Source organism: Typopeltis vanoorti, chromosome 18 (genome assembly GCF_054136105.1).
Source record: "Typopeltis vanoorti isolate ZY-2024b chromosome 18, IOZ_Tvanoo_1.0, whole genome shotgun sequence".
Taxonomy (NCBI): domain Eukaryota; kingdom Metazoa; phylum Arthropoda; class Arachnida; order Uropygi; family Thelyphonidae; genus Typopeltis; species Typopeltis vanoorti.
The window spans coordinates 41,810,145-41,830,242 of NC_143566.1; the positions used below are offsets into that span (position 1 = coordinate 41,810,145).

Consider the following 20,098-nt stretch of genomic DNA (forward strand, 5'->3'; position numbering starts at 1 on the left):
TTCAACACAAAATACGAGGCTAATCTTCTTGAATGGCAGTCAGTCTCAAGTAGAGTAATGTGGGCAAATATGAGAATGGGGAACTGGACAATGAGACTTATTTGTGCCTATGGTCCCACAGAAGGTTCTACTAAGGTAGAAGTGGAGGAATTTTTCGATGCTTTAGAAAAAGCAACTGACACAATGAAAAAGGAAAAGTTGGTCCTTGTTGGGGATCTAAATAGCAGAGTAGGAAATGATTGTGAGACATACAAAAATATTTTGGGAAAATTTGGAGAAAAGAGCAAAGCTAATAATAATGGCAAATATCTGTTGGATTTCTGCTCAGGACATGGACTGGTTATTACTAACACCATGTTCCAACATAAAAATGTGCACAAATTCACCTGGAGAGAAGAGGCTAGGAATAAGAAAAGTCTCATTGACTATGTTATTGTTGATAGTGATGTTTTCTCCCTGGTGCATGACACCAGAGTGTATAGAGGATTTGAAATTGGAAGTGATCACTATTTAGTCTTGAGCAGGATAAAATTGAATTTAATATTGAAAAGAATAACATGTAAGAAAGTTTTAAAGCGAATAAATGTTGAGCAGCTCTCAGATGTGAACTGTAGACTAAAATACACAAAGATTATTGAAAAGAAAATGAAAGAGTTTGAGAACAGGAATCTAACTTTGGAGATTCAGTGGCAAACTCTGAAGAAAACATTGATTGATTTTGCCAGAGAGGCATGTGGTGAGGTTGTGTGCAAGGATAGAAAATTCAGAACTCCTTGGTGGACACAGGAAGTTAAAGAGGCGGTGAAGGAAAAGAAGAAAGCATATCAACAGTTCCTGGCAAATAAGTCAGCTTTTACTCTTACAGAATACAGAGACAAATGTAAGAAAGCTAAACAGTGTGTAAAACTGGCTAAACAAAAGTCATGGGAGGACTTTGGCAAGAATATAGAAAATAAATATCAAGAAGATGGCAAAATATTCTGGAGGTTGTTGAAGAAGCTTAGAAATGGAGGAAAGAGTGCTGTAAAAGGAGTTAGAGATGATAAAGGTGACATGAAAACAGGAGAAAAAGATATCCTTCAAGTATGGAGTAATTACTTTGAAAAACTGCTAAATGAAACAAGCAGTGATGACAGCATAGTGATAAAAAAACACTGACCAGGCATGCAGTCAGGAATACATATCCATACTTGAAGTAGAAAAAGCCATCAAAGGCTTGAAATGTGGAAAGGCAGCAGGAGTAGATGATATTCGACCAGAAATGCTGAAGTATGGTGGTATAAAAGTCTTACAGTGGCTGCACTGCATAGTTCAGAAAGCCTGGACAGAGGGACGAATTCCTGATGATTGGAGTAGAGCTCTCATAGTACCCATATATAAAAAGGGAAATAAAACTGAATGTGAGAATTACAGAGGTATTTCCCTACTGAGTGTTCCTGGCAAGATCTATGCAATTATACTTGAGAAACGGTTGAGAAGAATTGTGGAAGAAAAAGCTGGATTCAGGCCAAATAGAGGCTGTCAGGATCAGATCTTCATTTTACGACAAATAGTCGAGAAAGCATGGGAATATAACAAAGATCTGTATTTAAGTTTTGTCGATTTGGAAAAGGCATATGACAAGGTGCCAAGAGAGAAGCTATTCAATACGCTGCAGTTATATGGTGTCAATGGGGCATTATATCAAGCAATACTTAGTCTTTATTTGAGTTGTAAGTCAGCAGTTAGAATTGAAGGAAGTACAATAAGATGGTTTAATGTTAAATCTGGTGTGAGACAAGGATGTACATTATCCCCTGTGTTATTCATTATCTATATGGATCACATTATGAAGGAAAGTGGTATTAAACCTGATATCATAATTGGAGATGTTAATGTCAGCTCTTTGCTTTATGCGGATGATGTTATACTTCTAAATAAATCCGCTACAAGTCTGCAAGATTCTCTGACTAAATTGAATAGCTGTTGTAATAGATATGGTATGAAGGTCAGCAATAAAAAGACAAAGACAATGAAAATAGGCAGAATCATTGAAAATGTCAACTGTGTTGTGAATGGAGAACCTGTGGAACAAGTAAAACATTTCAGCTATTTAGGCACGATTTTTACTGAAGATGGTAAATTAAATAAAGAAACAGACAACAGAATCAGCAAAGCTGGTATGGTGGGAAGTCAATTGAATAAATTCATATGGAATAAGAGAGAAATTAGTCGGAACACTAAATTAGCTGTATACAAGACAGTGTTCAAACCAGTTTTAACTTATGGATCTGAGAGCTGGGTCAGAAGTAAAACACTTGACCAAAGACTAGAGACCGCAGATATGAGAGTCCTGAGAAAGATTAGAGGCATGAACAGATGGCACCAATGGCAATATCATATTAAAAATGAGGATATTAGGAAAGAACTTGACATTGTCAGCATCCAGGAATGCGTTAGCAGAGCTAATCTCAGGTGGTATGGTCACTTAAATAGAATGGGAGAGGAAAGATTAGCAAAACAAGTGTTCTCTGACCAGGTTGGCAGGGAACACTCCAACATCAAAATGTTGGAGTCTTGACAAGTAACAGACCGATTTGGAGGAAAATTGTAGATATGAAGTTAATAATGATGTAATTTTTTCATGTAGTACTGTCATATCCTGTACACCCCTTGAGGGTACACGGCAGGAATTTGATGATGATGATGAGGTAGAGATAAAAATTTAATTGACATGTTAAGTTCAATAAAAACTTTCCAACAATACGTATTGTTATTAAAGAAAAATACAAATGACCGCAAATTTAGACATCTCCCATATTTATTAAAATTTTTTGAACAAAATCAAGAAATGCTTTGCTATGATTTAAAAGAATTTATTCATGAAATAGAATTAGTTGAGGAAGAAATAAATTTAAGATTTAAAGATTTTAATAAAACTGAAATGATTGTATCTTTTATCAATAATCCATTTCAAGAAAACTTGAACATCACAGAAATTTCAAATAAAATTAGTGGACTGTTTGATATAAACCAAGCTGAAGTAGAATTTGAGATAATAAACAATCAGAATAGTTTACATTTAAAATATATAAACAATGAAGTCATTTGTAAGTATGCACATGAAAAATTCCCAATATTAACTGATATTGCACGAAAAATTCTGTCGTGTTTCGGATCGACATACTTGTCCGAATCCGCTTTTTCAAATATGACTGTCATAAAAAATCAATTAAGAAACCAAATTACAAATAATCATTTGGATTGATTGTCTATGATTGGCCAATTCTTTATATCAACTTGACTATGAAAATATTGCGAGGTCCAAATGATGCTAAATTTCACATTAACTTTTTTTTTTTTAATCAACCAGTATTTCCTGTAACTTGTGAGTTTGTAATCAATCTGTTGTTTTTTCTAACTTTGGTTTTCCAAAATCGAGAAATAAATATTTTATTCCAATATATTTGGGTTTTTTTTTGTTGTATTAAAATATTTGTTGTATTAAAATAATTAAAAGTGATAAATAAATTTTTAAATACACAAAGTTTTTAATTGTTTATTTTTAGTTGTTTATTTGTGTGTAATCAGATATCAGGTTGGGGGAACGTGATCTATATAAGAGAGTAGATCGCCAAATAACTTATTATAGAAAAGTAGCTCGCTTAGTATAAAAGGTTGAACACCACTGTTTTACATCATCTTTATTGGGCATTCATTTGATCAAGACTTGACTAGGGTTGCAGTCTGTGCTTTTGACCAAGAAGCATTGGAAACATCTGTCCAACCATGATTTGGTGCGTGGATACTGTCCACTGTCAGGCAGTTATAAACCACATCTGGAGCATTCCAAACATTACTTATTCCCAGTCTATAAATTAAAATGAACAATCATTGTTTTGATGTCTTTGCAATATGCCATTAAAATCAAATCTCTACTAGGACATACTATGCAGACTGTTTTTTTTTTTTTTGTTCATGTTGGGAATCTTGTATAACACTCATCAAATGCACCTTTGGATTGCATAGATTTAGACATCACTGTAAACAATGTTGCATGAATGCCACAACAATGTTGTCATCATACAACTTCCTTTTATACAGCTTTTGGAAACTTTCCATCCCTTCCTCAAGCTCCTAGCATCTCGTTCAAACACAAGCAGAATAGTTTGATTTTATTTACAAGACAGTTTAAAATTTGGTTTCAATGGGACCTGCTGCTGTCTGAAATATTACCTTAGATCCCATTTAAGAGTAGCAACTATACTACTGAGCTGCATTCCATAGAGCTTGTTTTCACATTACATGAAGATGAAATGTTACAAAGATGCGTTATTTACACCATTCACTAAGTCCACTATAGGCTCTAAGAAGTCTAACACCCACATCCTGTGCTCTCTCAGATCTAACATCTGCTTGGTCAAATAAGGTGACTCTAATTGGACATTTGTCTATGTTGGATCCGAAATATGCATTGTGATCAGTGAAAATGAACTAGTAGACACTGCAGCTCGATAAGTTCATCTATTGTGATAACAGTCATCTTGTTGATGACTGTTATCACAATAGATGAACTGATATGAATGTTATCACTGATTGCAGGCAGATTATAAGACAAAAACTATTTCATTGGCAAACATCATGAAAAAGAGTTATACTATAAATTAAAGATACAGAAATTATATACTTGGTTTAATCCTTTATCCAAGTGTAAGCAAACAAGTTTGCACCTGAACTATTTTCAGGACTGGGGCAACTCATATAAAGAAGCTTATGACTTCAAATCACTTGCCTTAGTATCCCTTAATGCAAAGCACATCTCATTGTGGACATGTATAATGCTATGCATTATGGTAAAGGGTCACTACCCAGATCAATTTCAACCTTCTTGAATAGCAGGCAATATCAAATAGAGTGATGTGGGCAGATATTGGAATGGAGAACTGGACAATGAGACTTATTTGTGCTTATGGTCCCACAGAAGGTTCTACAAGGAAGTAATGCAGTAATTTTTTTAGGCATTAAAAAAAGTCAGCTGACTTAGCAAAAAAGGAAAAGTTGGTCCTTGTTGGAGATCTAAACAGCAGAGTAGGAAATGACTTCAAGACATAGAAATGTTTTGGGAAAATTTGGAGAAAAGCACAAAGCTAATAATGTCTGCTGGATTTCTGTTGAGGACATGGAGTAGTTATTACTAACACCAGGTTCCAACATAAAAATGTGCACAAATTCACATGGAGAGAAGATGCAAGAAATAAGAAAAGTCTCACTGACTGTGTTATAGTTGATAGCAATGTTTTCATATTTCAGGACACAGAGGATTTTAAATAGGAAGTGATCACTATTTAGTTTTGAGCAGGATAAAATCAAATTTCATATTGAAAACAAGAGTGTGTAAGAAAGTTTTAAAACAAATCAAGGTTGAGCAGCTTTCAGAACTGTAGACTGAAATACACACATCATTGAAGAAAAAATGAAAGAGTTTGAAAACAAGACCCAAACCTTGGAAATTCAGTGGCAAATCCTGAAGAAAATTGATTGATTCAGCCAGAGAGGCATGTGGTGAGGTTGTCTGTAAGGATAGAAAAATCAGAACTCTATGGTGGACACAGGAGGTTAAAGAGGCAGTGAAGGAAAAGAAGAAAGCATATTGAAAGTCTCTAGCAGGTAAATCAGCTTGTGCTCTTAGAGAATATTGAGAAAAATGTAAGAAAGTGAAGCACTGTGTAAAACTAGCTAAACAAAAGTCATGGGAAGATTTTGGTAAGAACATAGAAAATAAATATGAAGAAGGTGGCAAGAATTTCTGAAGGCTATTAAAAAAGCTTAGAAATGGAGGAAAAAGTAGTGTAAAAGGAATCAAAGATGATAAAGATGACATGAAAACTGAAGATGAAAGATATTCTAGATGTCTGAAGTAATTACTTTGAAAGACTGCTAAATAAAACAAGCAATGTCAGCATGATGGTAGAAAACTAGAAAATGAGGAGAGGTCCTCTTGTAGGATGGAGGAGATTAAGACTTTTGTCTCATTGATGGAGCCACCTACGACAGGAGCACGCACATGACATGCATAGGTGGCGATGGCCATAAAGCGAGGGCTGCCAAAGAGTAGAGTAGTAAACTTCCAACAGGAATACAGTCAGGAATATATATCTCTACTTGAAATAGAAAAGTCATCAAAAACCTGAAATCTGAAAAGGTAGCTGGAGTAAGTGAAATTTGGCAAGAAATGTCACAAATATGGAGGTATAAAAGTTTTACAGTGGCTGCAATGCATTATTCAGAAGGCCTGGTCAGAGAGTCAAATTCCAGAAGATTCAAGTAGAGCTCTCTCATAGTACCATTCTATAAAATTCTCACATTCAGTTCTGTTGGCCCTGAACTGAATGTGAGAATTACAGAAGTATTTCCCTGAGTGTTCCTGGTAAAATTTATGCAAGTATACTTGAGAAATGACTAAGAAAAATTATCGAAGGGAAGCTTGGTGAAGAACAAGCTGGATTCAGGCCAAATAGAAGTTGTCAGGATCAGATTTTCACTTTAAGACAAATAGTTGTGATGGGAATATAACAAGGGATTGTATTTAAGTTTTGTTGATCTGGATCTGGTCACTTAAATAGAATGGGAGAGGAAAGATTAGCAAAACAGTGTTCTCTGCCAGGTTGGCAGGAAAACGACCCAGAGGAAGACCAAGATATAGGTGGATTGATACGGTACAAAGTGCCTTAGACGATAGAAATATAAGATCTGAAAATGTTGGAGTCTTGACAAGTAACAGACTGATTTGGAGGAAAATTGTAGATAGGAAGTTAGTAATGATGTAATTTTTTTCATGTAGTACTGTCATATCCTGTACACCCCTTGAGGGTACACGGCAGGAATTTGATAATGATGATGATGATCTGGAAAAGCATATGACAAGGTGCCAAGAGGATATCTCTTCAAACTGCTACAGTTATGGTATGTATCCTGAATGGCAACCATATAAATGGGACATTATATCAAGCAATACATAGTCTCTATTTAAGTCGTAAGTCAGCGGTTAGGCTTGACGGAGGTACAGAAAGATGGTTTGAGGTAAAATCAGGTGTGGGACAAGGGTGCAGATTATTTCAAATGTCATTCGTTATTTACATGGATCACATTATGAAGGAATGTGGTATTAAATCTGATATCAAAATTGGTGATGTTAGTTTTAGGCCTTTACTTTATGCAGATGATGTTATACTTCTATATACATCCACTATAATTCTGCAAGATTCCCTAATTGAATAACTGTTGTAATAAATTTGGGTGCAAAATAACCGACAAAGATGATGAAAATAGGCAGAAACATTAAAAACACAACTGTATCCTGAATGGCAACCATATAGAACAAGCAAAACATTTCGGATATTTTAGCACAATTTTCAGTGAAGATGGTAAATTAAAGATGGAAATAGATAACAGAATAAGTAAAGCTGGCATGGTAGGAAGTCAGCTGAATAAATTTATATAAAATAAGAAAGAAAGAAAGCCAAAATACTAAATTAGCTGTATACAAAATAGTATTCAAGTCAATTTTAGCTTATGGATCTGACAGCTGGGTTAGAAATAAAACACTTGCTCATAGACTGGAAACCACAGATATGGGAGTTGTGAGAAAGATCAGTGGATTGAACAGATTGCATCACTGGTAGTATCATATTAACAATGAGGATATTAAGAAAGAACTTGCCATTGGTAGCATTTAGGAATATGTTAGCTGAGCTAATCTCAGATGGTATGGTCATTTAAACAGAACTTGAGAGGGAAGATTAGCAAAACAAGTGTTTTTTTTCCAGGTTGGTAGGAAAAATACCCAGAGGAAGACCAAGATGTACGAGGGCTATTCAATATGTAATAAGACTAATTTTACTGTCGCGAAACCACTCATCACAATATTAATTTCTGTGGAATAAAGAAATGTTGCTGTCTGTATTAACAAAAGAGGTTGATAGATGGCATATACGGGCTGATGTGCCAGAGTGTCACATGACTAAACGCAAGCTTGTTTCGGCGTGCCTACAAGCCGCAACCAGTCATCGAAATGGAAGCGTCCTTGGAACAGCTTTATGTGATTAAATTTTGTGTGCATTTGCAAAAATCGGCATCGGACACTTTTAACATGATACGCAAAACTTTCCACGATGAAGCAATGTCGAGGGCAAGTGTTTTTCGCTGGCTTAAAACTTTTAAGGAAGGAAGGCAAAATGTGGAAGATCTTGAACGTGAAGGAAGACCTTCAACGTCCATCACAGAGACAATGATCAACACAGCAGCGATTATCATCAAGGAGGATTGCAGAATTACAGTACGCCAGCTGCATGTTGTCCTGAATATATTTCTGTGGGAAGTGTTCACTCAATCATGGCTGAACATTTGGGACTGAAACGTGTTTGCGCCCAATGGATTCTCAAACTCTTGACACCGGAGCAAATGCAGCATCGAGTGGATGTGTGCACAGAATGGAAAGAAAGACTGGAACAAGAAGGTGACAACTTCTTAAAATGCATCATTACAGCAGATGAAGCTTGGTTGTATCACTATGACCCTACAATGAAACAACAAAGCAGGGAATGGAAGCATCTGTCTTCGCCTACCCCCAAGAAAGCAAAAACTGTAAAATCGGCTGGTAAAGTTATGACCATAATGTTTTTTTGACTACGAAGGCATTGTTTACCAACATGCTGTAGAACCCGGGAATACTGTAAACGGCTCATACTATGTGGATGTTTTACGGACAATGGTACAGCACGTCAAAAGGAAGCATCCATTGCTGAAGAATGGCTTCTTATTGCACCACGATAATGCAAGGCCACATATTGCTGGTTGTGTAGTGGACGTTTTGCAGAAGAACAACATAGATATCCCACCACACCCTCCATACAGTCCTGATCTCGCACTGTGCGATTTCTGGCTGTTTCCTCAGCTCAAGAAACCACTAAGAGGCCGCCATTTCGAAAGCAACAAAGCATGTGTAAAAGCTGCGGAGACGGTTTTGAAAGAACTCTCAAAAAAAGGACTTTCATATGTGTTTAAGAAGTGGATGCAACGTTGGGACAAATGCATTGCGTCTCACGGTAGTTACTCCGAAAAAGACCATGTAAATGATGACGATTAAAGGTAATCTGTTTTCTGTATAAATATAGTCTTATAACTTATTGAACAGCCTACATAGATTGATATATTGATAGTTGGAGTCTTGACAGATAACAGATTGATTTTGAGAAAAATTGTTGATTAGAAGTTAGTAATGGTATCACGTTTTCATGTAGTACTATCATAATTATCCTATACACTCCTGGGGTACATATCAGGAATTTGTATGTATTTCTACATAAAAATTCGTGATACAAATTTGTTTAATTTACATTTTTCTTTTAGATAGATATTTAAGTAACATTTTTTCTTTCTATCTTTCTCTATTTTTTTTTTTTTTTTTTAAATTTACACTGTTATGTTGAACTGCTATGTCATTTAAAATATTTAGTCATAGATATATTTAAATAACGTTTTTTCTTTCCATTATATCAATGATACAGTCTATTACAAAACAATTTTTATATGCTTTAATTACATTTAATTAGACAGTATTTTATTGTTTCAATATATTGCAGTGTTTTGCACATCTTGATTTTAAATGCTGGGACATTTGGATTGCCATATACGTTGACAGAAGATGGATATGAAACAACATTTCAAGTTAATCATTTAGGCCACTTTTATTTGACTAAACTCTTAAAAGACGTTCTTGAGAATTCAGCACCTGCAAGAGTTGTTGTAGTATCTTCTGAGAGTCATAGGTATGTTATTAATAATACATTGTTATTAATAATTATAACAGTATCTTTTGTACATTAAATGAATATTATTATTATTATTATTACAAGAGACTTCCAGAGTCGGACTCATTGAGGAGGCCACATTCACACTATGTGCACTTACAAGAGCCTCCGTATCTCACTTGGTATAGACAAAGCCCTTTGGTTGGAAAGACCTGGGTTCTACTCCTGTCGGTGACGTGAGAAAAATTTATCTGGTCTCTTTTGATGAAAGGTGAGGTAGCCAGTCTCATGTGGAGGTAGGGTTTTTTTTCACCCGGAAACTCAGATTTTTCATCCCCCAGAACAAGCAAATGGCCCCGTTAACTCATGTGGATTACAGTCATGAATACATCTCAGCCATATAGCCATATCTTTCTCTCTTTCTTTGGATATATCCACTAGAGGGCTATATGGTATGCCGTGTTTGTGGATAGCTCCTGAACAGATAAGTGATATTTTGAGTAAAAATTGATGAATTTGCATAGCATTTACATAGTATTGTTTACTTTTAGTATTTTAGCGAGTCTGGGTAATTTTTGTGTGTTTTTTGAGTATTTTAATAGTAAATTGATAGATACGATTATCTGTGCACATGGCTCCCATAAAGAGGAATACAAAGATGGCGTCCAGGTTGCCATATTTGTCTAAAATTCTTAACTTAAAGGATTTGATTCAGTGTACCGTTTCCGAAATGTATGCATTGAGGAGAGCGGTTGGAGTCTGGTTAAACAACGATAGTGGAGTGAATGTGTGCAAAAAGTGTAAAGAATGTGAAGATTTAAAGAGTGCTTCAGGTCGTGTGAGTGATATTGTTGATGAAAGTGAGAATCTGGATAACAGTGATATTCAAGTTCTTGTTGAGAGGCTTATACGCTGGTTAAACATGATAACTAATATTTAAGGAATTGACAGCGTATACTAGAAATATAGATCACTATTTTTTTGTTTCTTTTCAATTCTTGTAGTGCCTTGTATTCACTACTGGATATGTTGGATTTTGGAGGTTTTGCTTTGTTGAGAAGAATTGAAAAGAAACAAAAAAATAGTGATCACCAAAGCGGATAAGGGAAACGCCACTGTGGTACTTAATCTTAAAGATTACACAGGTAAGCTCAAGGCTTTATTATTAGATCGTTCCACTTACCTCCCCATTGATTACAATCCCACCAACTCACAAATTAGAAAACTCCATAGGCTCCTTAAGAAGGTCACTTCTTGGCCTGTGGAGATTACCAACAGACTAAAACCCTATAACTCTAGACCCCCCCTGCATATATGGGCTCCCAAAAATACACAAAGAAAATGTGCCATTACGTCCCATAGTGGATGGCATTGATTCCCCCACTTACAAACTAGCCAAGCATTTAGCCAAAGCGCTCTCACACTATACTGGCAATACACCATCACACATAAAAAACTCAGCCCACTTCAAAGCCAGTATAGAAAACCTTACACTCCAACATAATGACATAATGGTCAGTTTTGATGTCTCCTCCCTATTCACGAATGTCCCCCTCAAAGAAACCTTAGAGCTAATCCAAGCTAAATTTCCTCCCGATATCTCAGCCCTATTTCAGTTCACAATGAACTCAGGCTATTTCGTTTGGCAGGAAAAATTCTACAAACAGATAGAGGGGACAGCCATGGGTTCACCACTTTCCCCACCCTTGGCCAACTTCTTCATGGAGATGTTTGAAGAGAAAGCCTTAAACTCAGCCCCACAAAAACCTACCATATGGCTTCGCTACGTTGATGATGTTTTCGCTATTTGGCCACATGGCCCGGATTCACTCCTCTCTTTCCTAACACACTTGAACAACCAACACCCTAGAATCAAATTCACCCTGGAAAAAGAGGAAAACAATAACCTCCCCTTCCTAGACAACCTGATGGAACCTTGGTTTTCTCAGTTTATAGAAAACCCACCCATACAGGAAGATACATTCACCAACAATCCCCCCCCCCTCACAACAATATGGAGTTATTAAAACATTATTCAACAGGGCAAAAATAATCTGTTCTAATGATCAAGCCCTAACCACTGAACTAAATCACATCCGTGACACTTTCTCAGCCAACGGCTACCCCCTCCAAAAAATCCAAAAAATACTGAACCCAGTTATCCACAACCCACCACCCCCTCCCCTTCACAAAAAAGATTACTCTAAATCTATCACGATTCCCTACATCAGAGGCACCTCGGAAAAAATCAATAAAATCCTAAAAAAACATGACTTGACCACTTGTTACAGACCACATAGAAAACTGGCATCCCTTATCCGCTCCACCAAAGACCAACCACTTCCCCTAGACCTACCTGGTGTATACCAGGTCCCTTGCAGCTGTAAACTGTCCTACTTTGGCCAAACAGGCAGGACAGCAAATATCAGAATCTCAGAACACAAGGATTACATCCGATTTTACCAGTACAGCCACTCTGGGCTTGCAGACCACGCTCTGGATACTCGCCACAGAATAAGATGGAAGAAAGCCACAGTAATACACCGCAGCAAGTTCAAGTATGAAAGACTATTCATGGAATCAGCCTCGGCCCTTAGGAACATGCCAAACCTCAACAAATTTGGATGCATGAAACTGCCCCAAATTTGGGAAACTTTTATCAGAAGAACTTCAGCCCAAAGGCCAAGAACTACCAGGACTTTCATCAGGACTTTAGGAAACGCTAGCTTCCTAGCTTCAGTCTCATTTGCTGTTATTAGTACTTGTGTGCACGTGTCTTGTAGTAAGTTCCCAAGAAGATGGCAATGTGACGTTCGCCGAAATATCGGAAAGTATATATTAAAGTTTATTTAATCTATATTTCTAGTATACGCTGTCAATTCCTTAAATATTAGTTATCAGTGATATTCAAGGTATGAATGGTGATATTTGCGAGGTAGTACCTGATAGCTGTGAGAGTGGTGTTGAAAGTGAGAATGAAGGTAAACATACAGAACGATTGAATGAATCGTCGGAGAATAAAAATGGTGACACTGACACAATGAGTGAGATCGCTTTATTACGCGGAGCGATACATGGTCAAATCAGCAGCTGGATCATTGGCAAAAATGTTTACCAAGCGTACCAACTAATAATCAGCAAAAGTATGATAGAAAAAATATGGCTATGATAGTGAGTGTAAACAAAATCGTACCAACCCGGTGCGAACTTTAAGAATGTAAGCGAGTCAATTAGAATGCAAAAGCAGCGGGTGAAAGAATTGATAGTTGTGGCAGGTACAAATGATTTGAAAGGAAACAGAAAGGCTATGAGTGAGGATGTAAAGGAATTGCTTGAGGTAGCAAAAGAGAAGAGTGAGAGAGTTAGGTTGGCGAGTCTGTTGCCACGGTATGACAGTGAAGAGTATAGAAGGAGGGCCGTAATTGCTAATGACTTTATGCGTGAATTATGTTTGATGAGTGGTGTGGATGTGTGGAACGAGTTCGATGGGCGAAAGGATTTATATAAAATGGATGGTTTACATTTGAATGGATTTGGTGTATGGAGACTTGAAAAGGTGTTGTCGAATGTAGTGGAAGTGAATGTGCAGAATCAGGGAAACCAGAGTTATTAAGGAGGGGGAGGGAAAGTTGATATGCAGATTTTAGGGAGATAGTTGAGTATGTGAATGTGTGTAATATGCCCAAGCGAGTAGGAAAGACCACGAATCAGAATGGGATAGTTAGTATAAGGCATTAAAATAGGTATGGGACAAATCAGCTTCTGCAATTCATGTATACAAATGCCAGAAGTATTATGAACAAGAAGGAAGAATTTTTGGCCTTGGTTGGCACTTCCAGACCACAGGTTATTGGCATTAGTGAAACATGGTTGATAGAAGATGACACAGCTAGTGGGATTGAATGTGAGCGGTATGGTGTGTTCAGGAGTGTTATTGATGATAGCTGATGAGCTACAGCCAAGAAGAATAGAAGTGGAACTGCAGAATAGTGAAAAGAGCACATTTGAGGCTATATGGTGTGAGATTGCTAGCAGAACTAAATATACAGTTGGGTGCTGCTATAGACCAGGTGATGGAATAGATGGTGGAGATAGTATGCATAAGCAAATAGAAGAAATGAGTGGAAGGAGGGTAATTATTATGGGAGATTTCAACTATGGTAATAACATTGATTGGAAGGAGGAGAGGACACATGGGAGGAAGGAATTGGATTTTATGCGGTTATTAAGGGATAACTATCTGCGACAGCATGTAATGGAAAATACTAGGGGTCAGAGAGTGCTTGACCTGGTAATTGCAATTGAGAATTTGGCTGTAACAAATATGACCACGTTGCCACCAATTGGTGAGAGTGATCATAGGGTCTTGACTTGGGAGGTGGCTAAAGATGTGGAATTTACAATTAAGACAGGGTACATATGGAATTATCAGGCTGGTAAGTATGACAAGCTTAGGAGATTGATGGTTCAGTGCCATCTCATGTACAACTGGAAGGGCTAGAAGTTGAAAGTGCATGGGAGGCGGTTAAGAAGTGTTTGCATGAAGCAATGGCTGAGTGTATTCCTAGAGTCCGAATAATAAATCAAGTAGGGGTTAAATGGATGAATAACACCATTCAGCTCTGAGCTGCAAAAAAAAGAAACAACTATGGAGGGAATTTAAGGAGAAAGGTGACCGACAGGCACATGAACGGTATAAAGCGCAGGCCATAAGGGTAACGAGTGTGGTAAGAAAAGCAAAAAAGGATTATGAAAGAACATTGCCAATGCAGGCTAAACAGAATCCTAAACAGTTTTTTTTGATATGTTGCAAATAAAAGAAAAAATGTATATGGCAGAATGATTTTAAAGAATGCCGATGGTAGGGAGGTAACTGAATCAGTTGATATAGTTGAATTACTGAGCGAGCACTTTGAAAGAATATATCTTCCAGGTGGTGACATTACAGAAATGAATGAACCAATAAATTATACGGGAATTGTGGTGAATGAAGTGGAGGTGAGTAGTCTATTGCATAATCTCAATGTCAATACATCTGTGAGATTGGATGGTATACCATCTCGTGTCGTACATGAAGCGGCTAAAGATTGTCAGTACCCTTGACCATTTTGTTTAATTTGAGTCTCGGGTCTGGGTTAGTCCCGAGGGGGTGGAAAGAGGGGAAAATAGTTCCACTGCATAAAGAAGGTTCCAGGACTGCTGTTGTAAATTACCAACCAATTAGCATATCAGGAATTGTTGTCAAGGTCTTGGAGAAATTAGTCAAGAGAAGAATACAGGATTGGATAGAGGAAAATGGGATACTGTATGGGGGACAACATGGTTTTGTGAAGGGTAGATCATGCCTCAGTAACTTGCTCACGTTTTGTAACACAGTGATGGCTGAACTGGATAAGGGTAATGGGTTTACAGTGATTCTACTGAACCTTGCCAAGGCCTTTGACAGGATACCACATGGAACTCTAATGAATAAACTGGAGCAGATGGGGATGGATATAGGGTTGGTGAGATGGATAGGAGAGTGGTTGTTGGAGAGATACCAGAGAGTGGTTTATTCACGAGTGGAGTCCAAAAGATGGCTTGTGACTAGTGGTGTGCCACATGGTTCTGTTCTTGGACCATTACTTTTCAATTTGTTCATTAACGATATAGGAAAGGATCTGAGAGGAAGTGTTCACTTGTTTGCTGATGAGGCAAAGTTGGGTAGAGCAATTGTGAGTGCACAGGATGTCAAAATTTTGCAGGATGATTTGGAGGACTGGGCTAAGGAGAATGGATGTCAATTTAATGTGGCAAAGTGTAAGGTTATGCATTTTGGACTGAAAAGATTAGCAGCAGTATATCACATTGCTGGAACCGTACTCCAGGAGATTGATGAGGCCAGGGATTTGGGAGTGTTGGTGGATAGGGAGTTGAAGTTTAGGGGGTACATTGCAAAAATGGCCAAATCAGCTCATCAAATCACTTGGTTGCTGAAAAATACTTTAACAAACAGAGACAAACAAGTTATTGTTCCTCTATATCGAGCCTTGATAAGTCCCCCATGTAGACTACTGTGTCCAGATATGGGTGCCAGGGTTTCTTCTTGATGGGGAGGAAGTGGAGAGGATCCAGAGATGAGTGACCAAGATGATAGCAGGTTTGTGGAATCAACCTTATGAGAACAGGTTGAAGATTTGTGGGTTCCAGAAATTGATTGATAGGCAGAAAAGGGGTGATATGATTGAGACATTCAAATTACTGAAGGGTTTCTATAGGATTAATCCATAAGATATTTTTGAGAATAGGACTAGTTGTGGGAGGACTAGGGGCCATACATGGAAGCTGGGCAAGAATGTGGTTAGCAGGGGTGTTAGAGCTAGGTTTTTTACTTGAAGAGTGGTGAATGAGTGGAATAAGCTGCCAGAGTCTGTTGTGGGTGCTATGACTGTGAATGAGTTCAAAGAGAGGTATGATAGATACTGTGTGAATGTCGAATAGTTGTTCTTGAGATGTTAGGGCCTCCCTCGATGAGTCTGTCGACTCCTTGGAATTGCCCGAAATAATAATAATAAAAAAAAATAATAATAATATACCGGTTCCGAGGCCCGGATAAAATTGGGGTAGGGGTGGGGATGCAGTGGTGAACCACTCTGTAAAAAATCTCACTAAGAACAGTTTGTGGGCAATGTCCACAAAGTCACCCAGGGCTGGAAACGACTGAAAGGGAAAACCACCACCATGTGCACTTGCAACATTTACAACACTGCTCTATGTGAGAAAAATTTAGTTCTTATTCCTTTCTTGACATCATGCAGATGATGTCAAGATTCATCGTCAACTTCTGATTACTAAGGGGAAGGCTGTGCTTTGGTAACTTACCCACATTTTATAATAATGTTATGGTTGAGTTGGACAAGGAGAACTGATACACTATGATATTACTGGACTTGCTAAGGCCTTTGACAGGACACATCATGGAAAGCTGCTGCTTAAGTTGGAGGGTATAGGATTAGATTATAAACTGTGAGCTTGGATAACAGGATGGCTAACTGACATATCAAAAAAAGTGGTGTATAGTGGGATGTGAGTCTGTAAGATACTAGCGATGTACAACCAGAAATTTTATATGGCCCATTCTTATTCAATCTTTACATAAATGACAGAGAAGGATTTGACATGAGACATACAGCTGTTCGCTGATGATGCAAAGATTGGCAGATTACTTAAGAATGTGACTGACATGCAGTACATGGAGAATGATTTGAATAGGCTGGAATTGTGGGGAAGAAGTGAAAATGGATGGCAGTTCAGTATTAGGAAGTGTAAGGTAGTATGATAACATTTCCAATGGTATATTAATTGGTGGGTTCATTCTAGAATAAAAAACTGATTAGGCTAGGGATCTTGGAAGTTTGATATGTAGGAAGTTGAAACTCAGGACCATTAAAGCTGCAAATACAACTTTGAGAATAATTGTAACATTGAAACAGACATTAACATGTACGGATGAGGAAGTCAGTTTGCTTCTTTGTAGGGCCACGATACCTTACCTGGAATACCACCTGAGAATCTCCCTAACTTTTCCTTGACATTTGTCCAAAGGTTATAAATATTAAAGGTTAAAAGAGATATAAACAAGATCTTTCATTGATCAGCAGTGGCAGAATACACATTTCATTGTAATTGTTTGTTAGTTGAGAGGTTTCCAGGTAGCATAGAAGTTGGTTGTTAATGGTCTTCTCCAGTGTTTTTTTTTTGGAACAAAAGATGCCGGTACTCATCATGAAGATATTATTATAGCAAATTCCACACTTTTAACATATCCTCCGATATACCCTCGTCGTATCTAAATCGCTTCTTGCTTTTGGTATCAACTGCAGAATGACGACCTCGGAGCAGCCATGAGTCCACATATTTGCAAGGGTTGAAATGAGTGAGAGAAGATCCTACTATCTTGACGAACATCAGTGCAGAAGTTGTCTGTACAATCAGAGATGACCTAGATGAAGTTACTATAAGATTCATCTCAGAGAAACCCCTTTCACATTCACTAGAATATATTGCAGAGGAAGTAGTATGTCCAAGACTTTATTTTGTTGAAGATGTTCACAGAAACACGAACTGCTTCTCTTTCATTTAAGTGAAATTTGTGTGCTAACTTTTTAATTTCAGCTTCACTGAATGTCAGATGCTTCCCAGGATTTTCTGGCCAATACTTGGAATCTACAATCTTAGCACATTCAGAGAAATCAGCATCATCTCCTTCAAGAAGACGCTTTCCAACAGCTTCTTTCAGACTTTTATAGAAAGCAGATGAACTTATTGCAGGACTGTGTCTTTCATTTTTGTGGAGCTCAATTCCTTTGAACTTCATGTTCTTCTGACTTTGAAGCGAAATACTGTAGTATGGACCAGGATTTTCAAATCTTTCTTCAAAAAGTTGAACTCTATTCCTTATCTTCCTGTCTGCTTTGTACATGTCAATATTTCTTTCTTGTAAATCTAGACTTAGTTCACTAAGTTCTTGGAGAGCATTACACATAAGGCCCAAATCAAGAACAAACTCGCATGACTTTATTTTTCTTAAAAGGCCCTCATAAAGAATCTGTTTTGCTTCTTCTACTGTCTTCTTTTGCCTCCAGAAAGTGATGGATGAGGGCTTCAAAGTCTTGCCACACTGCAGAAACAGTGCAAAAGCTAGATGCAACTCAGCGAGTGCTTAAAATTCTGCCAGTTTTAAGAAGTTGAAGTTCTAGAGTCGCTGCACATTCCTGTAGTTCTCTGGGTGAAGCATGATAAGTCACATAAAGTGTGTCCATAAAACTCTTAAAGCGATTCACTCCTGCCACATTGTTCACTTTGTCACTAACAGACAATTCGGGCCAATCACTATCAGAATCCTTCCTGGCAAAGGTCGGTCGATTGGTAGCACCTCTGCTATTAATGGCTCAGTTAAGTAAGTTTGAGCGCGGTTAGTAGTTGGAAGGGAGCCAATCATTGGATGCTGCTGGCACACTCTCCCTCGATGAGTCTTTGGACTCCCTGGAGGTGTCAAATAATAATAATAATAATAATAATAATAATCTGCTTCCTTTTGACCACATGGATCTTCGGTCTTGGTTTCGTGATACTCTTCACCAAATGTATTTTAGGTGTGCTAGTTTTATGTTTTACATGATCACAAGTAGATGCAACAATTTCTGCTTCTTCAGCCTTCCTTTTTTTACTCATTGGCATAAAGTAACTACTTATTTTACTAATATCGAACAATGATTGCAATGATTTAACTTAGATTAATTCAAAACTCACGTGAACACCTGCCTGTTACAGAGTGAATATAGAACTGATAAACTGATATTGGAAGCAATCGGAAGTGAACACAACTTCCTGTTTCCAGTTGCGTACCAACTATGAAACAGGAAACAGGCTACCAATTTATTTATTTATTTATTTATGCTTATGGCTACATGAAAACTGGTAAGTGAAAAGTACAATCACAATTTACAGAAAACAAATGATGAAAATATTAACATATAAAAGTTCATTACATAACAGACCTCCTTCCTTTTTTTTAAAAATTATAAAGCAAAAGTAACTTGTCATAATTAATCCAGGGACAATTATTGTCCTGCTGCACCGTATGACAAGGCTGCATGTTCTCACAACGCTTCACAACATAAAAGTAGCTGTATCTGAGGTTTAAGTAGAGAACAGTTGTGTCTTGTGTGAGAAAACTTGATCCATTAGAGGAGGCCCATTTCACACTGTATCATCATCTTCTAACATGAGGAGGAGTTCTACTGATACTATGACGAGGACTATGAGAGTAACTACGAGAATAACATCTTCGTGGTGAGACGGGACCATGATCTTCTGTTTCCTCCATAACCACTGCCACCATCACACCAACTACAGGTCAAGGTCCAGGCTGAAAAGCCAATTCAAGGCCTCATCCATCCCCTTGTGGATGTTCTGTAGCCCACCACCGTAAAATTGGCGCCTTGGGCAGTCATACACAATATGAGTAATCGTCTGAGCCACGGAAAACAACCACAATAAGGGTGATCTTACTGCCTCCATTTATATAGACGACAGCCACATCTGCCCTGACTAGTTCTGATCCTCTTTATGGATGACCAAATCTTCCTAGGAAGATCAAAACCAGGCTGCGGAGTACAGGGATCTTCTACCAGGAAGTCGTTTGTTGGAAGATTGTTGGACCAGTATTCTCTCCATATGTCAGATGTTGATGGCAGTGCAGCTGAAGAGAGTTCATCCATGGACCAGAGAGACTTTCTAGATTTGAGGCGAAGACGGTGGGTTTATGA

The 20,098-nt window shown here is 37.7% G+C and overlaps 1 protein-coding gene across 1 annotated transcript in view; it reads left to right on the forward strand.

Moving 5' to 3' along the window:
* Positions 1-20,098, forward strand: part of Wwox (WW domain-containing oxidoreductase) — a 170,531-nt gene that overhangs the window by 122,732 nt on the left and 27,701 nt on the right. The window contains exon 7 of the mRNA XM_090407946.1: positions 9,621-9,806. Coding sequence (XP_090264072.1) covers positions 9,621-9,806 — 186 coding nt within the window. The remainder of the gene's footprint in view (positions 1-9,620; positions 9,807-20,098) is intronic.